At 37.1% G+C, this 26558-nt stretch overlaps 1 protein-coding gene across 1 annotated transcript; it reads left to right on the top strand.

Annotated features, from left to right (window-relative positions):
- Nucleotides 1-249: 249 nt before the first annotated feature.
- LOC105059879 (peroxisomal 2,4-dienoyl-CoA reductase [(3E)-enoyl-CoA-producing]) lies at nucleotides 250-14853 on the top strand. Its single transcript, XM_010943373.4, has 5 exons — nucleotides 250-503; nucleotides 9172-9331; nucleotides 11116-11285; nucleotides 11355-11577; nucleotides 14507-14853. Exons 1-5 carry the CDS (start codon nucleotides 318-320, stop codon nucleotides 14659-14661), a joined length of 894 nt encoding a protein of 297 aa, XP_010941675.1. The 5' UTR covers nucleotides 250-317; the 3' UTR covers nucleotides 14662-14853.
- Nucleotides 14854-26558: the final 11705 nt, after the last annotated feature.

The following is a 26558-nucleotide window of genomic DNA, read 5'->3' as shown; positions in this document are numbered from 1 at the left end:
GGATTTTTTTTTGGATCCTTTAATTCCATGGAGGACGGGAGAGGAGATGATGTGGAGAGAAGAAACGTCATTTCAAATAATATTTTCTATCAAAAAAATATTATTATTTTATAATTTTATATTATTTTTATAAATAAATTAAAAAATATATTAATTTTATAATTTTTTTTAAAATATTATTTAGATAAAAAACACCGTGGACGTGATTACTGTTCGTATCGTCCTGTACACCACTAAAACCACTAATTTGATAGCCAAATCAAGTAATCAACCACTCGTCCTTTTGAGAGAGAGAGAGAGACGAACAGACACCTTCCATGGAGTCTCCGTTCAAGCCGGAGTTGCTGAAGGGGAAGGTGGCTTTGATAACCGGAGGAGGGTCAGGGATTGGCTTCGAGATCTCCACCCAGTTCGGGAGACATGAAGCCGCCGTCGCCATCATGGGCCGCCGGCGCAACGTCCTCGACGCTGCCGTCGCCGCCCTCCAATCGGAGGGGATTCAGGTGAACCCCTCTACTCAGATTCTCTCTCGAATTCGTGTAAAGAGTCATGTTTCTTATGAATTTTGATGTGTCTGGTACGGTTGCTGGTTGCTTCGACGTCAAATTTGTGATATTTTCAAGAAAATTGATTTTTGTTGCGATGAATTGGCTTTCGTTGGATGCTCTATGTGTTTCATGGTGTGTGAGTTGTAACTGATCTAATTTTGATAAAGTTGACCTTTATTATAAAATGTTGATAATTACCTAAAATTTGAAAATTTGATGGGAGTGATTCTATAATTGATAACTGTTTTAACTATTTGAGCAATTTTGATGGATGAAAAGTTAGTAATTATTTCTCTTTGTTTTATTGCTCGTCTAATTGGTAATAGCTGGTTTCCAGTCATGTAATGTGAACATAACTGTGCAGCAAGCTTCTAAAACTTTGCAGTGGCACATAATTTTTTTTTTTTGGACTAGAGTAATCCCGATCAGATTGTGTACCTCTATATGCGTATAATCTTTATAACTGATCTTTTTTGTTATATTAGGAATTCATCCTATAAATATTTCATATTTTACTACCGTGATTTATTGCTATATTTTGTTCGTGATTGAATCATTTTCAGATATTTATTTTTCCCTTGCAAATTGTAATTTTCTTAAGTAGGCTGTAAAAAATTCTATTCATGAAAATCAGGGGGAACTATAGAAGAGTGAAAAAAGAGGCTCTGTTTTATTATCAACAAAATAAGGTGGAAGCAACTGGGACAAAAAAGTGAAGGTTATGCACCACCAAATACTCATTTAGTAGGATCTGATGCATCAGATATTGTCTTAACATAAAAATCTTTTACATTTTTTACTTTCATGATAACAGCAATTGACTCAACAAGTCTTCAATCTCTATATTCAAACATTTGTCAAATTGAATGATTGGTGATGTGCAAGGCCTTTCATATGCACGAGGCATTCAGGAAGTGTTAAGGCGGTAACAGCAAATATGAATTATAATCATAAGGGCAACATAGGAGACATGGTTTATGTAAGGCCTGCAAAAAGCAAGTGCAGGTGTTGCAAGCAGACATACTCTAGAAAATAAATCAGCATGTAAGGTTGCTCTTTATATTGATTATTGTCAGGATCCTGACATTGCAACATCACTTCTAGTACATGGTTCTCTTTAAAATCTTGAAGATTGCTGCTACCTATTCAATTAACATACGCCACATCTTCCCCCATTGTTTTTGCTGTAATTCTAAAGATCCATTTTTCTTCACTCACTTACCTCTATAGGGTCTCACACTTGAGTCCTTCATTTTCTGCATTTAGAAGTTAATAGTATAAAAATTTGGTGCTATGATTGCAAAATTGGAAATTGATTCTCTCTTTTGTTCTTCTTCTTCTTGTGAACAACAGTGACTAGATCACCACTGCTTCATTAAGAAAATGAGATGGTAAATATCGGTAGAAATGAACTTCCCAAATGAAAGAAAGAGAGCAAAGAAAAGAAGCGGGGAAAGAGAAAAAGAAGAGGGAGCCTGGGAAAGAAGGCCTAGTGAGCCCTACTTGGAACAACCTGGACTCATCCACAAAAATAGGAGCCTTAGAAACATCAACCAAAAGCCCCACTTCCCAACCTATCATAAAGTCTTAACCATACCAAAGAATTAAGAGATGAGATCCACCGCACTCAATTGCACACCTAGGGATGATTACTTAGTGAACAAAATAGGAAGTTTTTTTCTTTCTCTTCTTCGATGTTGTCCCCAACTTGGAGCTTGCAAAAATTACATTGACCAAAGCACATTGAAGTCCAAGGCCTCATTTTATAGGAAGATACAAGTATTTTACTTTTGCGAGTCAACCATGCCATTGCAGCCACCATCCAATCCCAATCGGCTTGGCTTGACTTGGACACTTGTTTCACCCTCCAACTGGACCAAAGTGTCCTTTCGGTATATGTGTATCCCCTCACCTTAAGGAGGTGTTTGATGGTTTGATGGTGAAACAGAGGTGTTAGACAAACTGAAATTGAGGGATAAGATGCTCCACTGTCCTTGGACAGCTTTTACACAGCATATGCACCTGCCTGCCCACTTAATTCCCTTCTCTAAGGTTGTGCACTGTCGTCAATGTACCATTTTTATTTTTAGCAGCAACCATAAGAAAACCCTAACCTTTAATGTTGTACCTCCTTTCCAAAGATGTTTAGCTGAAGGGCAAAGAAGCCATCCACCCTCTACCTCATTGTTAAGAAACCTGCTACTAGTAAAAATCTCCTTATGTCAAAGTGCCAAACCTTGCTCCATTTTAAGACTGAAGGAGGAGGCAGTAAGTTGAACTAGTTGTAGCGATATGCATTTTCAGCTAGAGTGTTTGACTAAATTTTGGATCCCAAAGCTCCCTTTTTTGTCCTATCCAATCTGATCCTCGGCCATGCACTACCAGTTCTGTACTTCCATGTCAAGTAGCAGACTAGCTGGAATGTAATAGCAAGAGAAGGGGCTTCAATCCATTTGATTATCCAGAAAAAGGAGCATATTGGTTCACTTGTAAAGAAGACGAAGAATGTTGATGTTGTTTTCAGCACATCCCTCTAAAAAAGGTGAGGCTTGTAGATAGCCAAAACTTGAAGTCAGATAGCTTCAACCTAGAGTAGAGGGCCCTTCGCACCACTCATTTCTATAGTGATGTTTTTTAGTGGCACCATGGCTATTTGGTGAGGTTGGACCAATCATATTCATGTATGTTGGGGATGTCTAGCCCACGTTGATTCCTAAGGGCTTGTTTGGATGATTGGATTGAAAATCTTATAAGATTTATGGGTTGGGTCAGTATAACTAGCAAAATCATAGCATTACAAGCATGCTATTAGGTTGAGGTTTTTTTTTCCTTTCCATAGGATTCGGGCTGGCCCACTCTAAAGCTATTTCTAGGTATTTATGAATATAGGCCTAGCCCAATCTGTAATCCTATGATTTTGCTAGTTGTTTCGGTCCAACCAACGAATTCCATAGGATTTTTAGCCCAATCATCCAAATAGGCTCTAAGACTTGCAAGCTATCATCTTTCTTGGCAGCCTCCTATTTGACCATGCCTCTCTCAGATTGTCTCAAAAAAAGTCCCATTAAATGCTTTCAAACCATTCCAATATCTACTTTGAAAGAAAGAAAAAGACAGAGAGCAGTTGGGCATCAAGAATTGAAGTCACCAACGTGAGCTGATACTCATATGAAAGGAGCTTGGATTTCCAACTAGCTAACCAGCAATTGACCTCTGCTAGAGGCATTGATACCTCTTTTGCTGAGTTTTTCTTCAAACAAGGGAAGACCTAGATATTTGGTAAGACAGGATTGTCGGTAGAAATTTATCAAGTGGTCCAAGAAGCATCCATTGCTTGACTGGTCCTTTATCAACACTAAGAGGCTATTCTAAAAGCTGATGGAGAGATCTGAAATTCCCTTACAACAGTCTAAAGAGGAAGCCTACTATTTTTAATCTATTTCCTTGGCCCTGCACAATATTATTATGCTATTTGGTTAACTGAAAATTTAGCACTGCTCCATGGATTGGCTAGTCACTCGAACCTTTATTAGTGTATGGTGAATTACCTTATAAAGTGCATGGTGTAATAATTCTGTCACTGAAAATGAAAAAAGAGGGAAAGTTGTGCTGCATCGGATACCTCACGTAGCAAAAACTGCCTCATTGATTTTCTTATTGATCACTGCCAACAGCTTGTTTTATGTAATGGTGATCGTGGCCCTCTGATCCACCTGCTACCAAAACCTTGAGCCCTCAACAACTCTTCTAAATATGTACAATCTAGTATGTGATAAGTTTGCTCAAAACCCTTGTTGCTCTTCTTGTAGTCCAAAATAATCTCCTCCACACAAGCATAGTTGCCCAATATATATTAGTCAGGAATGAAGGCATTTTCTGGTATGAGAAACTAAATCCCCAATATTGATCTTGAGTCTAGATGCGACTATCTTAAATATCCCATTAAGCAAACTACTGGAACTAAATTCCGGAATAGTGCTAGCCACCCCAACTCTCAGAATCTTCACCACATGTGCACAGTTGATTCTATCGATGTTTGACGGATTATGCAAAAAACAACAAATAAGTATTTTAGGTTAACTCTGACTGCCACCCGGTATCTTAGGTGACATAGGAGAGGGGAGCCATCTGCCATCTGGTCCAGTGCTTTCTCGCCATAGAGAATTTGATGTTTAAGACCTCTATGTATTTTGGTTTTGTTCCTCTAATGAGTTCTAGGTTCTAATATAGTCAAACACCCATGTGAAGTAACCAGTGATCATCTCCTTTATGTCCAAGATTTCCTCCAGCAAGGTCTTTCTATCTTGCAGACAGTGATAGAAGTTGCTCCATCACCTCCCATTCACAATTTGATGGGGAAAAATGGTATTAGGTGTCCCATCTTTTGACTGTAGCATTCTAGGTCTTTGGTACCATTATGAGGTATTTACAGTAATATCTTATTTTTCATCTTGATTCTATCTGCAGAGAGAGCTTTGTCTCCAGTATCTAGCTTGGTGATTATATTTAATAGCTCCATGTTTTGGGAAATTCTCAGGATAATTTTTATTCCAACCTGGAACCAACTTTGAAGCCTGCTAAGTATAGCCAGCTTCAGCTTTTTGATTCCATTCACCACCTTCTAATCCCATGCTGTGTCATAAAAACTCAATGATTTGGTCCAGGCCTACTCAAATTTGAAAGCCATGTTTGGTTTGTACCTATCATTAGCCAAGAGAATGGGAGGTGCATGTTATTAAGGTGCTGCTATCCCCAAGTAACCAACAAAGGCAGGCATTTTGCTACCAATTGTGTTGAAAGCTAGGAAACTGTCTAATTGCTTTATTTCCTATTGCTTCAAGACAAGCTCCATTCAAAGGCAAGGAATATTGGCTACCCGCGATAAGGAGATCGACCAGGCTCAAGGATCAAATAAGTATTGTTGAATCTACTGATGTCCCTCTTTGTGCACTGACACTAACATTGTTCATGTGAGAATTGGATGAAACTGAAATCTTGGGCCACCACCCACAAAACAATGAAAGACAGTCTGATGTCCATCATCTCCTTGCAAAAATCCTCATGCATCCCCCTCTTGTTTGGCCCATACGACGATGTCAAAATTCATCTGAAGCTGTCTTCCAAGTTCACCAATTCCATTTTGAAATGGAATCATCCCTAGACCTTGCTGAGACACACATGCATCTTTGAATTCACATCTTTTCTCACGCTCCAGAGACAGTCATCTCATAACCTGTCTGAAAGCATCCCCCTCCAACACTGAAGAAATATGTAAGATAGGTCAATCACCTTAATCTCTGGAAGACAAACCAAATCAACTCTGCTGAGTTTAAGAATGTTTCATGCCACCATTCTCTAATTTGATCTTGCTGAATCTTTCAAATTTCAGTCAAAGCTTTCATCAAACACTTGTCATGTGCCTCCTTCTGACTAGTCCCTCCCTACACCTCTGTATCTTTTCTTGCTGCTTCCACAACCTAGGATCCCTTCCTCTCTAGTTGTTGCATTGCTTCATGGGAAAAGCTCCTCGAGTTTCCCCTTCTATGGCCACCCTGCAGCTATATGTGATTACAAAAGGGCTCCTCACTAAGGGAATCAAGAAACACCACCATGTCTGCTATAGGGAAGGGAGTGAGGGCATTTTCAGATGTCTGCAACCCAGGTGACGGGCCAGACATCTCTGACGCTTTTGCCTATGCCACCCTCAAGCTTGTTGATTCCATTTGATTCCAAAATCCATGGCTTCTTTTATTTGTATTACTCGGGGACCACTTGACATGTCAGTGCACCTGCTCAGATACTATAACACAAAAATCTCACTTCTTTATTTATAGAATAAATGACTTGAATTTAGTGATGTCTTTTACCATTTGTTTGCCTTTGTCAAACTCACATTAAAAAGATGTAATGGAGACACAACAGCCTTCAGCAACAAAGAAGATGGACTTACCAAATATTTTCTACAACCATGGATGATGGTTTTGGTTAGCACTTTAATGGTTCTGCTTTAAATTCCTATGGCTGGTGTTAATTCTATATTGCGATCTCAATTTTACATGTAGAACTAAAATGTGGACTTCAACCATGTTATTATGAGACTACTGAAGTTCAGAGTGCAGGTATGAATAATATAATACATGTGGTTCTATATCACAGTGCATCAATTAATTTGCTGCAATATGAATCGATATATCTTGTTATAGTTGATCTTCTTATGCTGTATATGTTTTCTAATATTTACTTTGTTGATCTTGTGTTTATAGATGTTTATTGATAGCAAGAATACATATTTAAGATGCTTCTTTCTGCATGCTGTATGTATAATAATAAACATCTACTTTAGAGGCAATACAAATTTCATTGAAATCAGAATATTCCAATTGGCTGGTTGGTTAGTTGGTTGGACTGCTAATTGTGTGGTTTCTTGAGTCTCTTTTTGGCTTCACATAAGATGCTCAAGTTAAGTATCCGAAATACTATTTTTGAGGATTATCTGTATTTGAGAGGAACACAATATACAATTTGATGTATTCATGCACTCTAGATGTAGATAGAAAGGTAGTTTGGACATGAGTACAAAAGTGATATGTATTTAATGTTATAACAGACCGAAGGGCAGCCAAGAGCTGCCTAGTGCCTGGGCGCTTGGTTGGTTCCTAGCGTTCAAGGTGGCCCAAGAATAATACATTTGAAACAAGGGAAGAAATACTAAATTATATTTATGATCCAAAATGAAACATTATCATTTCAAATAAGATGTGCTAAGTTGATGGGAGGTTCCAACCTGGTAAAGTTTGCAACTAGTTCATGAGGGAATCTCATCCTGTATACTCAAACATGACATAAGTGAGGTGCCTGGGGGGCTATGGCTTCTTCCACTTAAAATGTTGGACATGCTCAAAATTTTCTCCAAATGTTAAAACTTTTCTAGACAAGCCTAGTCTGATGTAAAACAAAAATTAGAACAGACAATCAGGTAGACAGAAGAAACTGACTGAATAAAAGCTCACAGGCCTCTGGAAAATCATCACCTCCAAAATGATAAATCACTTCAAAGATTTTCCATGCTGAGAGAGGCAGAGAGAGAGTGTGTGTGAGAGAGAGAGAGAGAGACTAAAGTTGGAGGTTCAGCTTAGAGGTGGCTTCGTAGAGACCCAAAGTTTGTTACAATTGATAAAGTTGAAATATGAAGTGAATCTTCTACTAGGGCTGGAAGTGGATTAAATTGAGCTACTTCTGTTCCAGATTCAACTTGAGAAAGTTCCACTCTTATCCTAATCAAAGTTGTTTAAATTAGGCTTGGACATAAAAGTATGACCTTTTGAATATGGATTGGATTTGGATCCCTAAGTATCATGTCTCAAACTGAACTGACCAAATTGACTCAACAAATAAACTTTAAATTTCACAATCTTGAATTTGAGAAATTACTTTGTTTCTAATAATAACTTTTCAGCAGTTCATCATCAATTTGTGTTGTTGATTATAATTCATACTTGGTTTTCAATCATATCTTATGCAAAATGACTTGTTAATAATGTCTACATGTTGTTTAATTATTATTTTTTTGTATAATATGTTTATCATATAATTAAATAACTAATATATACATGTTTTTATGGTTTATTTTTGGATCAATTCTGACCTGATTTGTCCTGATGGATTTATAGAGTATGTTTTGGACCGGATCCAATCTGACCAAAATGGTAATAGATTAGGCTTGAAATCAATTTTTTGACTTGATTCAGATATGGATTATATTTTGATTGTGCTAGTACCCAAACCAATCCGATCCGCTTGCATACCTAGCTGCCATACCAAGAAAATGGAACTGAAAATAGTTTGGAGACTTGATGTTCAAGTTGGGTGATTTGGCTGATAATAATTACATCTTGATCAGACGGTGTATACATATTTCATGAGGACTTAAATTATGAGTTGGATATGTGTTTTAATTACATATGAATAAGATATGATTTAGATTATCAGAAGGGGATCTTATACTTTAAATTACTAAGTTGATTTTTCCAATATTAGTTTGTCACTGCTTACAAAATTATAAATGATACCAAGAACTGCTCCAATAATTAAAAAATAGAACTTCATACTGGGTTTATTAATTCAATACAGCATTTGAATTTTGCAATACAAAATTTCGCATGCTTTTCTGTTGTCTACCATTTGCCATTTTAGCCCTCAGCTGGCGATTGAGGGCTGTCATATAAGCAGCTTCCAACAGGGAGGAAACTATCCTTACGAGTATGTTTTTTTCTCCCGAAGTATGATATGGAAGACTTGCAATGAGCTCTACGTGATCTAGGTGCTTTATTGACCTAAAGCTCTTCATGCTATTCTGATTTTACATGGGCAGAGTCTACCCTTATTGAGCCTTGTTGTATGTCCTGTTTCGCTATTGAAGTATGACATGCAAGATTTGCAATGAGCTTTATGTGATCTAGGTGCTTTAATGAGCTAAAGTTCCACATGCTATGCTCACTTTATATGCAGAACATGGTAGAATACCTTACTACATTGAAATTATCCTGAGTAGTTAGCAGGTTGTTTGATCAAATCGTTGAGTTCATTACATGTCAAGTAATGTTATGCTCAATATGACTTGTAGGCAATTGGGCTTGAGGGAGATGTTCGTAAGCGGGAGGATGCAACCAGGGTAATTGAAACCACAGTTAGACATTTTGGAAAGCTTGATATTCTTGTTAATGGGGCGGCAGGCAATTTTCTTGCATCACCAGAGGATTTATCACCAAATGGGTTCCGAACAGGTAGACACCATCTGCACCACACTGAGGTTGCCTAACAGATCTTGAATATGTTTCAGGAGGATGTCTTTCTTTATGCTTCTGTGTCGATCAACTTGGCACCAAGTTAAAAAATCACAGTCTTAATTGTTTGCAACATTTTGGTTTCTTAATCTGTCAAAAAACCTAATTGGTTCTTAACAAGACTTGTCTATAGGTGTGAAATGCCGGGGCCTAATTTAGCCTGGGGTTAAATCCTCAGCCTCAAGCCTGGTCTGCAGGAATTTGGCCTCTATGTTACTCGAACTTTGGTTACATGTTGGGTGTGAGTGTGTGTCTAAGTGTTGGATCATTTCAATATCCAAGCATTGCTCCTTAGGGAGCCATGTCCAAGTGCTGCAGCCAAGGTTTGCTGAACCGGTACCGTCGGTCGTTTCGATCGACCGGCGGTACGGTTCGGTATGGTTTCATACCGTACCGAACCGACGACCCGAACCGGAAGAAAAAAGAGAGAAATCGAGAGAAATAGAGAGAGAGAAAGAGGAAGAAAAAAAAAAGAGGGAGGAGAAGGAGCCGACGGGACCGCCGGACGGCCTCCGACTGGCCGCCGTGGCCGTCGGAGGGCGCCGTCCACGCGTGCGGCGCCGCAGGCGTGAAACAGGGGCATCGTCCCTGTTTTGCAAATTTTTTTAAAAACATGATTTTAAGTGAAGTCGGCAAACGATTTGCCGATTTGCCGATTTTTATTTTTTTTAAAAAAAATTCTTAAGTCGGCAACCCAGTTGCCGACTTCATAAGTTTAAAACAAAAAAAAAAAAGAAAAAATCGAAACAGACGTCTTCTGTTTCGAAAAAGAAGAAGGGGCGGAGTCGCGGAGGAGCTCCGCCCGCTCGATCGTCCTCAGGCCGTCGGCGTCGGCTCGCCGGTCATCGGAAGTCTCGCAACAGAGGCACCGTCTGTCCGGTTGGTTCCCCGCCCCCCTCCGAGCACTCTCTCTCTCTTTTTTGCTCTCTTGAAAGTCCTATCGGGCGATACGGGGCTCGAAAGCCCTCCGACGGCTGCAGCGGGCCACCGTCGGCCTCCGGCGGCTCCCACCTCCCTCCTTTCCCTCCCCCCTCTCTCTCTTTCTCACTTTCCGTTCTTTATTTTTCGGTACCGCCGGTGTACCGATTTTACCGGCCGAATCGTGCCGGTTCCCCGCCGGTCTGGTACGAGATGGGATGTACCGGCCGGTTCGGCACGGTATGGCAAACCTTGGCTGCAGCAATGTCCATGTTCAGGTGTCGGGTGTGGGTTCTTCAGGCTGAATCAAAAGGTCCAAGTAACATAATCTGGCCTAGAATGCCAAGGTTGAACTTGGTCGAACACAGGTATTTTTGGGCCAGGGTGGACTCACTTTTGGATAAGTCAATTTTCATGGAATGTTCAAACCTGATTTTGGCCCTGATATATTTGGGCTTCATTAGCTTTTGGCCCCAATCGGACTTTAGGGCCTAATTCTTGAGCTTGGGCCTGGTTTTTTTGGTCAGGCTGCTCCAGCTAGCCCAGCACATTGTTGTCCCTAATGTCGACAATGTAGTGTGTGTAATGGATCGAGGAACAGGATTTAGAAAGCTGATCCCAACTGGGTTGGATAAAAAGCAGTGATTACGATTATGATTATGCCTGTTAGCTTGCAGTCATTAAAAAATCCTTGTGGGTTGTGTCTTTGATTAACTTATATTGTTGATATCTTTGAACTTGAAAACTTTGGAATTCTAGCTTTAGAACAGTGCTAATTGAATGGTCATTTTTGCTCCAATTTGCAGTGCTGGACATTGATTCTGTTGGCACTTATACAATGTGTCATGAAGCGCTGAAGTATCTAAAAAGAGGAGGACCTGGAAAAGATCCTTCTACTGGTGGCCTTATTCTGAACATAAGTGCAACTCTGCACTATACGGCATCTTGGTACCAAATTCATGTGTCTGCAGCCAAGGTATGTTAACATTATTTGTGTAAATGAGTTACTAGTATCAATATATATCGTGATATTCTGCTTTGACAGGCAGCAGTTGATAGTATTACAAGGTCCTTGGCCCTAGAATGGGGTACTGATTATGATATAAGGGTCAACGGGATTGCACCAGGACCAATAGAAGGCACTCCTGGACTAAGAAAGCTTTCCCCAGAAGAGATGACATCTAAAACACGAGAATACATGCCTCTATTTAAATTTGGAGAGAAATGGGATATAGCGATGGCTGCTCTGTACCTGGCTTCTGATGCAGGTTGTAACCTAGTCTGACTTTATGCACCATCTGCTGTTCCTTTTACTCTACTTTAATTTTCTGCATGTAGTTTATAACTGAACTTCTTTGATTTTCATGATCTCAATGTCATCCAATTTTCAGTTAACGTTTGAGGTGAAAATTATCCCCATTTTACGGATAAACGTATAACTGCCATAATGTTTAAATTTTCTTGTTTAGAAAAAAATTATACCCTCAAAATTTATTAATAGTTTACTTTGCACTTGAGACACTTTTGACAAACTAAAGTTTTACTTGCTATCCAACAACAAATAAGGTTAGAAAAGGTTGGACCATGGTTTGCTGAACTGGACCCAACCGCCCGATTCGGCCAGTATATAGCTGAACCGGCACGGAAACGGTCTGTTGGCTTTGCATGGGAACAGTATACACCATTCTGTGTCCGTAAGCCATGCCAGTTGGTATGCTTGGCACAGAAAGGCATGGATGGTGCTGAGTACTAGCACAAATTGGGAACTGTCTTGTCTTCTGTGCCAATAAAGAATTTATGGCATGTGTTGTCCTTGCCGTGCTTTTGCGACTGGCACTTGGGTCCATGTTTGGGTCTCTATCACATAGTTAGCTGAACGTACAAGTGCCGGTCAATCTCTTGCCATGCTATGGTGCACATCCATCCCTTATTTAAGTATGCTTTTTTCTTTGATATTGTCCAGTGTCACTATGTATCAGAGTAATATCTACTTCACATGCCAATGTGGGTTATCATGTGGTCCAAAAACACAACATCTATCATTTGGGTGTTCTTGGTATCTTGTATATCTTTTTCTCCCAAAACTCCTCAATTTCTTGTCAATCTCTTTTATCTGTGATTGTTTGTCAAACATACAGTACTCATATGTTGGTTCATGTTCTAGATTACTTATAATAGTGTAATGTGCATGTCAAGGGTATGATGCAGGCTAACAGATGGGTCAGAAAACATTTTTGAGTGTTCTAGTCATGTCTATGCTCTGTTGGGAAACAATGGGCAACAGCCTAGTTAAGGGGAAAAAAGGGAAAACTTCTGTTATATCTGGTGTAGTTAAAAGCTACAGAGATCTAGTTTTCTAGTGCCTTTTGCTTGACTTTTGTGGTAAAGGAAGCCCGATGAAGAGCTGCTTTGTAAGCCTTTCATGAGCCTCAAGTTGTGCTATTTTACTCTCTCTATTAGTTCATTCTACCTTATTTTCATCTTGTATTTTATTTTTAGGCATCTATCTTTGGGGTTTTGAATGCCCAAGAATGTCAGTTTTGAGAACCTAGATCTGATTAGTCAATATTTCTTCTGAAGAGGGAGAAGTCTTGGTTGCATGGCTTCACATGGCCGATCTACTGCATAGCCCATGTATAATTGACACATATAGGTTTTATATGGATTTTAGAGCATTTAAAAGATGCTGACTTGCCACCATTACTTAACTAGTGAGTTATTGAAAAAGAAGAAGTGGGGAGGGGCGTTTGGGCAGGGGTGGAGGGGGATTCAGGTTTTTAACACCTTTCTACTTTGTGGTGACTCAGTGTCACTGCTGTCCTAATGCTTTCCACAATGACATCAGTAAGGCCATTAGTCCCTACCCAAGCCCTCGTTTTGCTGCTTCTGAAGTTTATGAAATCTATAAGAGCTCCATGCCATCAACTTATGCCTATGAGCGTTCCAAAAGCTTGTTATTTAAAGAGTCCTAAAAGGACCCAACTTAGGCAACTCATGAGTAACCCATTGTGGCAGCTGGTCACCAAAAGCTTGTTCTTGGAAGAGTCCTAGAAGGACTCAAGCAACTAATAAGTTACCAATCAGCCCTCTTAGTAAGGACCTTAGCCATCTTGATTAAGCTCTAATTAGTTTCCATCAGAGTTTTGTAGCAGGCTTTTGATTTGCAGTCAATTAGATGAACAAAAGGGTGTTGAGGTCTGGATGTACAGAAGAAATGGAGATTAGCTTTTGTGGAAGAGTTACCATGTTGACATAGGAACACTGGCCTCTCTCTATCTTTCTCAGTCCTCTCATTCCTCTAATTTCTCCACTCTCTTTACCTTGCTTTTCCTAGTCTAATATCTGTTGATTTCTGTCTTATATAGGTGAAGTTTGAAAAATATCAAATCTGAAATAACTTTTGAATTGTTTTTGCTGTAGTTAGACATTGAAAGTCGTTATTTGCTGAAAACATGCATCAAATCAGCCAGCAAAAGTTACTGCATGATAAATTAATTAGCAACCTTTATTCATAACCAGCTTAATTTGCATCAGTATAACATGCCAGAAGATATAAGAAATCCTAGCATATTTGAAATGCTGGTGTTAACACCATGCAATATTAATGTACCATGCTGGCTTTTGCGATCTGGATTCTGGGCTTCTCTTTCTCTCTAGAAATACAAGGGAGCTGGAATAGGTGTTTCCTTGGACTCATCATTCCATCATGCTCTGAGTGTCAGATTGTTTTGGGCGCAAATCAGTTGTATGCTTCACTTTTTTCATGAGGCATTTGCACCTGATGTTTTTCCTGGGTCTTTAGTGACTGAACAGTTTGTGGGTAGCTTGGATGGTGTATTGAATATTGATGGAACCCTATTGATGGGGTTTATCGGTTCCTCTTCAACTCTAATGGTCAATACCAAAAGATTGGTTACTGACGAGCGATGAATTGTTCTCTTATAAAAGTCATATGGTGATATTAGCTGCAGTGGTCGTTATGTCATTCTCAGCTACGTATTGGTACCTCATAATGGTTACATACGAAAGCAACCTTAATGTTTTAGTAGCATAACCAGTCTACATAAATTTACTAGCTCTTTGTGTGTTCATCTTCATATCTGGATATGTTTTCATTCTTGCATACTCTTCTTTTTCCTTGCCATATCTTATATTCTTGGGCTCATAATCTTTTCCTTTCTTAATTTTCTTTTGAAGGTAAATATGTTAATGGAACTACTATGGTTGTTGATGGAGGCCTCTGGCTAAGCCACCCTCGGCACATCCCGAAGGAGGAAGTTAAAGAGCTATCAAGGGTCGTAGAGAAGAAGTCAAGGACATCACGTGTTGGTGTTCCAACCAGCAAGCTTTGATGCCATATCATTCTATGACATTATTTTATACTTGTTCTCACGAATTGTTTCACATAAAATGGCTGTTAGAGAGTGCTTTCCATATCAATATCATCATTGAAGAGAAGGATCTTTTGCTTTAGACTTTATCGGATATATCACGTAAAAGGATGTCAACTCTAAGTTAAATGAACTTTCTCATTTTTATCTTTATTTTTTTATATAATTTAGTTCAATCTGCTGCTTAGGATGTTATCTTTCTTCATCTGAACTCTGTCCTTGGCTATCAGACTGAGGGTGCTCTTCATATACCTGGCTATATTTGGCCTTGTTAGGCATCCATAGACTCCAGGCACAATGGAGAGGAATAAAAAAATTAAAAAGCCTTCTTTCATGGCTGATGGAATGGTGACAGCAGTGGGAATCAAACTGAATGCTAGGTGAGTGGGTTGACTCATGAACGTGGTTTATTTTATGCCACATGGTGCAATCACGGCCCAAAATGGCAGGTGATGGCATTCTTACATGTCCACTCTTGCATTAGAGACTCTTCCATCCTAACCTCATAGCAACTAACAAGAGAAACGTGGCAGAGTAAGAGTTGGAAAAGAATAGATTTAACAAAAAATATATTGCTGATCATATAGGATCTAATCTATGGACGACTGTAAGAGATATTTTTTTCTGAATTGTTAGATATTTTATTTTTTAGATGCTTATGGATGTATTTTATTTTAGATTGACTTAATGATTCTGGCTTACAATAAAAAAACAAAAAGAATATTTACCTCCTGAAAGGGCAGATAAATCTAAATTGCTACACATTTTGACCTCAAGGAAAGGAAAAAAAAACCTACGCATGTAAACACAAGCACAATAAGTAGTCTTGTATGTTTGAAGTCGGTATAAAGGACAAAAACTAGCAGCAAGAGTGCCTTTTAACTTGCTGATGCTGAATTGTGTGCCCTTTAACTTGAGACTTGAATCACTCAAAGCTAACTTTATCTAACCTTTGAGGGACTCAACTAGTTGAGTTGGATAAGTTTTCCTGGAGTGGTATAAAGATCTCTGTTTGATTACACCTCACTTTCATAGTTGATCAGGCTTGCACCTGTCTTAATTCCCAAATAACAAAAAGACAAAAAAAAAAAAAAAACTTATTTCATCTCTTTTTCCTTTTTTGGTATAGCAGAAAGACATAAAGCTCAAATACATCTGAGCGTAAATACACCTGGCGAAATCATCAAACAGTTTTAAGTTCTGAAGGACAGTGGACGGTAATGTTCTATACTTTGTTTCAGTGAACGAACTTGCCTCATCTTTCCATCCACGTAGGATCCTTCATATCATGCTGGGATCTGCTCATCACCGCTTGGTGAATAACCTCAAACTCAATCCTAGAAAACCTTGGTAGATCTGCATGTGAAACTCCTCTCTCTCTCACGCACACATACGCACACACACCCACAGGCCACAAAACTCACACACATACGCACGCACGCATGCACGCACACACCTTAGAACCAAGGAACGACGTCCTCAGCTAGCAGTTGCCTCCTATAGTAAGAGAAGGAAGGCGAGCAACTAATAATTAAATGGAGCCATGTTGTTGCTGTCTGCTTTCCCTTGGTGGTTGTCTTCAGCTAACCATGTGCTTTATCAAATGTATGTAGCTAGCAAACGCATAAGAGTGCATTTTATTTTTCATTTCCTCTAGTGGAGAAATTCCTTTGCTCGCTTTCTGAGATCTTCTCACTCAAACATTTCCCTGTGACTGCATTATCTTTTCCAGTGTTCAGGCCTGGCCGCCGTGGACTTCCAACACACAGGAAGACATTAATTCCACTACCCTAGATGAAACATTTTCTTATTTTTAAATGCGATTACCAGAGAAAAGAATAAGCACAAACTCTGTAAATGTGTGGTATATGACTTGTAGAATGTGAATCAAATTAAAGCATACATACAATTTTAGGTGTGCGTCTCTCCGTGAGAGAGAGAGAGAGGTGGCCCGAGTTGGTGGTTGAGAGTGGTGAGGGGAAGCAGATGAAATGGTGACTGCATGGTTCAATGAATTAATGAGGGGAGGGAGCTGTGGAGGTGCCCTTAATGGAAATAAAGGTGCAGAAGACTCTAAATGGTATTGGATTTTATGAGGTCGAAGAAAAGAAGAAGAAGAGACCAGGGACCAAAGATATAAAACCCTAACTCTAGTTTCCTCCGTGGGCAGCCCCTCATATTCTTTTGGCACCTACATAAATATTACACCTTTAAAGAAGATGATCAAACCAACGTTAACCACAGTACACTCCCTGATTTGCACAAGGGGCACACATATACGTCTTTCCACCTCTTTCTCATGGAGTCCTGCATGGTCTGTGTCACATGTATCGGTGGGTCCTGGACGAGGGTGTCCCAGTTTGAGAATTGGCTTTCACAATTTTTGCTTAGAAGGATTTGAAAAATGATATCGTCTATTAATTAGAGTTTTATTTTAAAATAAAAAAATTAAAAATTTTCTGATCCTCTAAATTTTAGATATTTAAAAATTTTATTTTTTTTAATTTAATGAATCTTTTTGAAGAGATATGATTTTTCAGAAAAGGACATTGATTTCTGAACAAATAAGATATTTCTGAAATATTGTATTTCTTCGAAACCATAATACCTCTTTGATAATCCGGATATACTCCATAAGTAGCTCTGGATCCAATTATTTTGGTATCAATCAAAAATATCGATCTCTTTTTTCTTCTTTTCTGAAATGACTCTTCCTTTTCAGATAGATACGACAACTTTCCCCTTCTTCCTTTTACACTCTTTTTATTAATTGGGGTTCTAAAGAAAATATTTTGGATTAGTCTCCCTAGTGATCGTACTCATTAAAGAAAGATCAGATTGAGCCAAATCATTGTATTTTGGGAATGAAATCACCAAAGATCTGCACATAAAGGACAAAATATATTCTGAGGATAGTGTTTCATATATCTCAATTCAGAAAAGACCTTTTCAATCTTTTATTTCTTTGACTACTTTATTTTCTTTATAATGCTATCTTAGAATCAAAGAAACAACAATAGCAATTTCTAATTATTTTAATCCATTTTTCCAACAGTTTAAGAATGTGAGTCTTGATAAAACTAGAAATTATTATTTATTATTTAAAAATAACTTTAAATTAAAAATTATTATTAGTATTTACCATTTAGAGATCATTCTTTTCACAGATTTTAGATTTATTAACAAATTTATTTGGTCTAAAAATAATACAGATTATTTTTTTGTAATTGTTAAAAATAGGATACTGAAATTTTCTGTAGTTCTAAATTCTTTGCAGAATTTTTTTTGCAACTTTAAAAATGATATAGAAATTTTTTATAGATTTAAAAATCTATCTTAAAATTTTATATTGATTTAAGAAAAATAGTATCGAAATTTTGCTGCTGCTTTAAATTCTATGAAAAATCTTCTACAATCTTAATTTTTGTTTAAATCAATTTTTGTATGCTTTAAATTCTGTGCATAAATATTTCTAAAACTTTAAAACTTGAATAATTTTTTTTGTATATTTAAAATATGTGAGGAGTCAACTTCCAGTTTTACTAGAATTGACCCATCTTCAGGAGCTAACTCATGTTTAATAGGAGTCGACCCCTATGTCGGAGATGGATTTTTTAAATAAAAATATTCTGAAGCCCTATCATTTCATTCTCAATTTTCTCAAGCTGTAACTCCTTTCAAATCTCTCTTCCTTCAAAATCGGACCTTCTCTCTCCATTTTCACTCTATTCTCATGGTCTTTGTTCACCAATGGTGCCCCGAAAGCAACTCGATCAAACAAAGAAAAAAATTTGAGTAGATATTTCAAAATCGGATCTACTTATCGCATATAACAATTTATCATAGAATTTTTTATCTATCATGCTGTGATCAACATTCCCATCAAAGCAAAATAAATAATGTCCCAATCACTATTTGTATGAAATCAAAATAAAAGGAGACATTCACATGGCTTGGTAGGAGGTAATAAATAATGGCCACTAGATGTGACATTTTCCAAATATCCTATCTACTTATGCTATATTAGGATACTAAAAGAAAAACTACCATGGTAATCCTATCAAATATATATAAGGCATGTCAGTTTACTATAACCAATCAATGATCATAATTCATAAATTTCTTAACTATGATTTTTCTTCTTATTAAGTGATTGAGGAAGGTGGCGATTCTTGGGTATTATGGAAAGATTGTAATGCATCATTTTTTTAGTAAGAATGCATCGATTTTGCAAATACTGACACCCTGGACCATGTATAAAATTAAATTTTGAATAAATATTTATCTTGTTTTTAAATGGGTTCTAAATAAACACATTATTTTTTTATCAAAATAATTATGTCATGGCAAACATATAATCTTTACGTATGGCAAAAGAAGAGCACCATCAATATAAAGACCATAATTTTAATATAGGAAGAACTAGAAAAAAATCTCCGTTTCACTTTAAAGTTAAAAGGAACTCCCTATTTGACTTTTAAGTAAAAGCTACTCCCTATTAGGAATATAAGTTAAAAAGAGCTATCAATAGAAAAAAAATTACTCTTATACCCTTTTTATGGGTAATAGTGCATACTTTAGTTCTTTTTCTTTCTCCGTTCAGTCATGTTCTTCCCATCAAAAGCCTCCTATCCTTCTCTACTTCACAGTTCTTACCCTCCTCCATCTTCTTCCCGCCAAAAAGAGGAGGCAGCTGTGCTCTTGGCCCCCTCCCTTCTCTACCCTCTTCGTCTTCTTCCCGCTAAAAAGAGGAGGCAGCTGTGCTCTTGACCCCCTCCCTTTTCAACTCAGTTTGTGCTCTTCCTCCACTCTCTTCAATACTCGCCCTTCTCTCTCGTCTCTCTCCACAGCCCCCAACATCTACACTGTGAGGATCCCAAGCCTTAAATCCCAAAGATCCTTGACCAACCCTCAATACCCGTTCTCTGAACTTCATGGCTCATCTTCTGTCGTTAACACAAGTACAGATGCTGAACTCTCCATCATTTGCGAGTACAACACCCCTTGTCATGTCTTTGGCATAAATAAATTGATGAAGTTCTCAGACATCTACAACATCCTCTCATGCAGATGGAGCCATATAACACTCAAAAATATCATCGTGAAGTACCTTACACCTTTCACAAGGATGCAAGTGAGTTTACTAGAGGATAGCAATATGGCTAGCATATGTCATATCCACTACGTAATGAAGAAGGAGGTCATCGATATGGTTTTAGAGAACAAAATCCAGCTGAGAGAGGATGCTAGAGAGGATCGAGGGATAGGCACATCAAGATACTCCCACCTGCCCTTCTATGCTGTGGTTTCATGTTACATCATATGGTACTATAGTATAAATTATTCATACAGCAGAAATATGAAATGATACATCACTGTGATAAAAATATGAAATCATACGTCACTGCATTACCCTTGTTAATTATACATTAATCGCTTTTGATACTATGATGTCCCTTTTTGGCACTACATTATTTACTTCTGATACTCTATTTTGCGTTTTTTATACTATATTATTTACTTTTGATAATGTAGTTAGCTTTTTCTAGACTGTAAATCTATCATGAACTTTTTGTAATTCTCTTGATTAAAAAGATGTAAATTATTTTAGAATGCTAAGAATGAGCATAAGTGATACTCACAATTGTTATTCCGTCATTTTTTCGGTAGGTTGGCATCAATTGGATATAAGGATTATGACAATTTAGATGATCCCAATGATAATGCCATTGGTGTCGAGGCAATAATTACATGGAGGGGGTTGATCAAAGAAGAGCATCAGCAATTTTGCAATGCTCAACACTTTAGGGCAGCTATTAAAGATTATTACATCACACACAATCGTGACTATATATTCAAGAAGAATGATTCTATGAAGATTATAATTAAGTGCCCAATGGAACGTTGCCCTTGGCGTGTCTATGCTGCTGAATCAAAAAGAGAAGGGACATTCTCCATTAGGAAGTATAACCTCATGCACACATGTGACAATAGTTTCGGTACTAGGAGTCATCCTAAGGTCACATCTTCTTGGGTTACTGAGAAAGTCAAGACAAAGTTAAGATCCATGCCTCGTTACTAGCCTATCGAAATTGTGGCCAATATTCATGAAAATTATAGCGTGTTGTTCAAGTACTATCAAGCATGGCATAAGAAGGAAATGACCATGCGTGAGATTCATGATCTCGATCATCTATCATATGATAAGCTTGAGCCTTATTGTAGAGCCCTCAAATTAGCGAACCCAGGCACCATCGCAGACTATGAGATTTTTGATGATACAAGAAGATTTTGTCGTGTTTTCATCAGTCTTGAAAAGATTTCATGCTGGATGTAGGCTTATGATTTTTATGGATGGCACCCACATCAAACATAAGTACCAAGGATACCTCTTGAGTGCCACTACAAAAGATGTGAATAATGGTATTTTTACCATCACCTTCGCCATCGTCCAACAAGAAAATGATGAGAGCTGGTGATGATTTTGTCAAAAGCTACAATGTGTTCTCTCCTACTCGATTGGCTCATTATCAAGCAATACACCTTTTACTCTGACCGTCAATCTGGATGTATCAAAGTGGTTGAAGACTGATTTTCGAATTGTCACCATACTTATTGCCTATAACATCTTATGGATAATTTTAGAAAGCAGGTACTCACTATTCTATAGTGTACTAGATATCTTTCATACCCTCTAGTAGTGTAGAGAAAGAATTGACATCAGAATTTAGTACTGTACAATAAAAAATAGCACACACCATTGAAATATAGGAGATGGATTTAGTACTATTTCATAAGTTATTGATATATTCTTAGGTGTTCTGGATACTTTATTGTATTCACTTAGTACTGCAAAATTAATTATTGATACATCCTCAAATATTCTGGATACTTTATTGTATTCAATTAGTACTACAATATAAGTTATTGATACGTCCTTAAGTATTTTGGATACTTTATTGTATTCACTTAGTACTGTAATGTAAGTTATCGATATGTCTTAAGATATTCTGGATACTTTATTGTAGTCACTTAGTACTACAATGTAAGTTATTGATACATCTTTAGATGTTCTGGATACTTTATTATATTCATTTAATACTATAAAAATAATTATGGATACATCTTTAGGTGTTCTGGATACTTTATTGTATGCACATAGAAAATGTTACACACCATTGGCATATCAGAAGTGCATTTAGTACCACAATATAAGTTTGTTATAAATCCTTAGGATGTTCTGAATACTTTATTGGTGCACTTAGTACTGCATGATAAAAAATAGCATGCATCATTGGCATGTGGCAGATGCTTCTAATATATGCTTGCTGGTACCATTTTCAGGTGTTGATCAAATATCCAGCATTACATAAGAAATATTGATGTGCAGTTTTCAAGTCTCTCGCGTATGCTACAATGCGAATGGAGTTCGAATGACACTTTCATGATATAGTCTCCAAGATATCATTAGCCAGAGATTGGATCTTGAGTGCTCAGCCTGCACAATGGGCTAATATATTTTTTCAAGGTTGTAGGTGGGGAGTGATGGACAATAACTTGGCAGAGTCTTTTAACCGATAGATCTTAGCTGTTAGGTTCCTTCCTATCACATCTTTAGTAGACCATATAAGATCACAGATTATGAAAATACATCATCAGAAATGTGAGTAAGGAGTAAAATGGCACGGTCATTTTTGCCCTAGGTAACAGAGGAGGCTTCAAAAGAACCATCGAAAGGGCTGCATCTTAAGCCTTCATGTAGCGAGTAGAACAAGATATGAGGTGTTGGATGGGGAAGAAAGGCATGCAGTTGATTTATCTGATAGAACTTGCACTTGCAAGCAATGGCAATTGAAAATAATCCCTTGCAAGCATGCTTGCGCATCCATTGAGGAAAAGGATGACACTCTCCACTCTTATTGTGATGAATTCTTTAGCATGGAGATGTACTAACTAGCATATAAAAAAATTACCAATCCTGTCCCCATGATTGAGATGTCATCTGCTGCCTTCTCAGTGCAAGTGATCAATATCATGCCATCTGTGACTGCACCATGAATAGGCTGTCCTAGGATCAGAAGGTTTCCATCTCAAATTGATGCGCGTCCAAATAAGTGCACGCATTATCACCAAACTGATCACAATTGGCACACATGCACGAAGAGAATCTCTTAATAGCTTAAAGCTTTTGTTTTATTGATGGGTCATTGTTTGGGTTTTTGATACTATCCTTTTAGATACTGTGTTATTTTGCTCTGTGTTACTGTCCTTTGTTACTTTATTCTATGTTCTGGAATATTGATCTGTCCTTTGTTATTATGTTACTGTGTTACTTTTTAGATTATTGATAGATCATTTTTTGAGCTTGAAGCTTTTGTTCTGATTATGTGTTATTTTTGGATACTGTATTTTTTTCTAAAGCACTTGAGGCTTCCAAAATGCATTTGCTTAATATACTGCAATGAAAGCATTTGATATTATGTTGTTGCCTTATTTTATAATATGATATTGTTACTTTATTTTATAATATTATGTTGATTTGTCTTAGTGAATTATTTATCATTTTGTGTTAAGATCTTTAGTTATTGCTTTATTTGCCTTATTTGTCTAATATGGTCGATATTTTCTTTCAGTACTTTATTGTCCTACAACCACGACGAGCATAATATACTGAAGAGGGATAAGATGCCAAGAGTGTATAAGGCAACAAAGAGGACTAGGATCACCTTATGAATGCGGCTATTGCACTATGTATTAAGCCAATACTTTAATATGATAAAGCAACACTCTATTGTGCTAAACTAATACCGTGCCATGATAAAATAATACTGCGATGCACTATGATAAAGCAACTCCTCACTTTAGTTATGTCAGGTTTAAGGCTTTAGTTGGTATGGAAGATGAAGAGGTGGGTTGGGGGGCTCCAGATATATCATTATTATGTGGAAGTATGGTATGCTCGCCACAATACTGCACTGGTATTAAACAATACTTTAATATTATTAATCGATACTTTGTTACATCAAACCGATACTTTAATGTTATTAAGCAATATTTTATTGTGCTTTGAACAAGTATGCTGAATTGAAAAGATCATTAAGTGAGATAAAGCATGCTCGAGCAATATTTGAACTTACGATCGCTCAACCTACATTGAACATACCAGAGCTATTGTGCAAGGCTTGCATTGACTACGAGATATCATGGGATGAATACGAAAGAATAAGGCAACTTTATGAGAGATTACTTGATCGAACAAAGCACTTGAAGGTATGGATTAGTTATGCCAAATTTGGCTTTAGTTGGTATGGAAGATGAAGAGGTGGGTTAGGGAGCTCCGAAAACATCATTGTTATGTAGAAATATGGTACGCTTGCCACAATATCGTACTGATATTAAATAATACTTTAATCTTATTAATCGATACTTTATTATGCTAAACCGATACTTTAATATTATAAAGCAACATTTTATTGTGTTTTGAACAAGTATGCCGAATTGGAAAGATTATTAAATAAGATAGAATGTGTTTGAGTAATATTTGAACTTACGATTGCTCAACCTACATTGGATATGTCAGAGCTGTTATGCAAGACTTGCATTGACTATGAGATATCAGGGAGTAAAAATGAAAGAACAAGATAACTTTATGAGAGGTTACTTGATCGAACAAAGCACTTGAAGGTATAGATTAGTTATGCCGAGTTTGAGGCTTCAGTTGGTATGAAAGATGAAGAGGTAGGTTGGGGGGCTTCGGATACATCATTATTATGTGGAATATGGTATGCTTACCACAATATCACACTGATATTAAATAATATTTTAATCTTATTAATTGATACTTTATTACGCCAAATCGATACTTTAATATTATTAAGCAACACTTTTATATGCTTTGAATATGTCGAATTGAAAAGATCATTAAGTAAAATAGAGCGTGTTCGAGCAATATTTGAACTTACGATCGCTTAACCTATATTGGACATTTCAGAGCTGTTGTGTAAGGTTTGCATTGACTACGAGATATCAGGAGATGAATACGAGAGAACAAGATAACTCTGTAAGAGATTACTTGATCGAACAAAGTATTTGAAGGTATGGATTAGTTATGTCAAGTTTGAGACTTCAGTTGGTATGGAAGATGAAGAGATGGGTTGGGGGGCTCCAGATACATCATTGTTATGTGAAAGTATGGTGTGCTCACCACAATACCGTACTGATATTAAACAATACTTTAATCTTATTAATCAATACTTTATTATGCCAAACTGATACTTTAATATTATTAAGCAACACTTTATTGTGCTTTGAACAAGTATGTAAAATTGAAAAGATCATTAAGTGAGATAGAGCATGCTCCAGCAATATTTGAACTTGCGATCGCTCAACCTATATTGGACATGCTAGAGCTGTTGTGCAAGGCTTGCATTGACTATGAGATATTAGGGAGTGAATATGAGAGAACAAAACAATTTTATAAGAGATTACTTGATCGAACAAAGCACTTGAAGGTATTGTTATATGAAAGTATGGTATGTTCGCCACAGTACCATACTGATATCAAATAATACTTTAATATTATTAATCGATACTTTGTTATGCTAAATCAATACTTTAATATTATTAAGCAATATTTTATTATACTTTGAACAAGTATGCCGAATTGGAAAGATCATTAAGTGAGATAGAGTATGTTCGAGCAATATTTGAACTTGCGATCGCTCAACCTACATTGGACATACTAGAGCTGTTGTACAAGGCTTGCATTGACTATGAGATATTAGGGGGTGAATATGAGAGAACAAGATAACTTTATGAGAGATTACTTGATCGAACAAAATACTTGAAGGTATTGTTATGTAGAAGTATGGTATGCTCGCCACAGTACCATACTGATATCAAACAATACTTTAATATTATTAATCGATACTTTGTTACACCAACTGATACTTTAATATTATTAAGCAACACTTTATTGTACTTTGAATAAGTATGTCGAATTGAAAAGATTATTAAGTGAGATAGAGCATGTTCGAGCAATATTTGAACTTGCGATCGCTCAACCTACATTAGACATGCTAGAGCTATTGTGCAAAGCTTGCATTGACTACGAGATATCAGGAGGTGAATACGAGAGAACAAGACAACTTTATGAGAGGTTACTTGATCAAACAAAGCACTTGAAGATATTATTATGTAGAAGTGTGATATGCTTGCCACAATACCATACTGATATCAAATAGTACTTTAATATTATTAATCGATACTTTATTATACCAAATCGATACTTTAATGTTATTAAGCAACACTTTATTGTGCTTTGAATAAGTATGTCGAATTGAAAAGATCATTAAGTGAGATAGAGCATACTTGAGCAATATTTGAACTTACGATAACTCAACTTACATTGGACATATCAGAGTTGTTGTGCAAGGCTTGCATTGACTATGAGATATTAGAGAGTGAATACGAGAGAACAAGATAACTTTATGAGAGGCTACTTGATCGAACAAAGTACTTGAAGGTCATATTATGTGGAAGTATGGTATGCTCGTCACATTACCATACTGGTATCAAACAATACTTTAATGTTATTAATCGATACTTTATTATGCCAAACCGATACTTTAATGTTATTAAGCAACACTTTATTATGCTTTGAGCAAGTATGCCAAATTGAAAAGATCATTAAGTGAGATAGAGCGTGCTCGAGCAATATTTGAACTTGCGATCGCTCAACCTACATTGAACATGCCAGAGCTGTTGTGCAAGGCTTGCATTGACTATGAAATATCAGAGGATGAATAGGAGAGAACAAGATAATTTTATGAGAGGTTACTTGATCGAACAAAGTACTT

The sequence above is a fragment of the Elaeis guineensis genome, chromosome 10 (genome assembly GCF_000442705.2).
Source record: "Elaeis guineensis isolate ETL-2024a chromosome 10, EG11, whole genome shotgun sequence".
Taxonomy (NCBI): Eukaryota; Viridiplantae; Streptophyta; class Magnoliopsida; order Arecales; family Arecaceae; genus Elaeis; species Elaeis guineensis.
The sequence above is the reverse complement of the archived record's forward strand: the minus strand, read 5'-3'. Positions and strand labels throughout refer to the sequence as shown.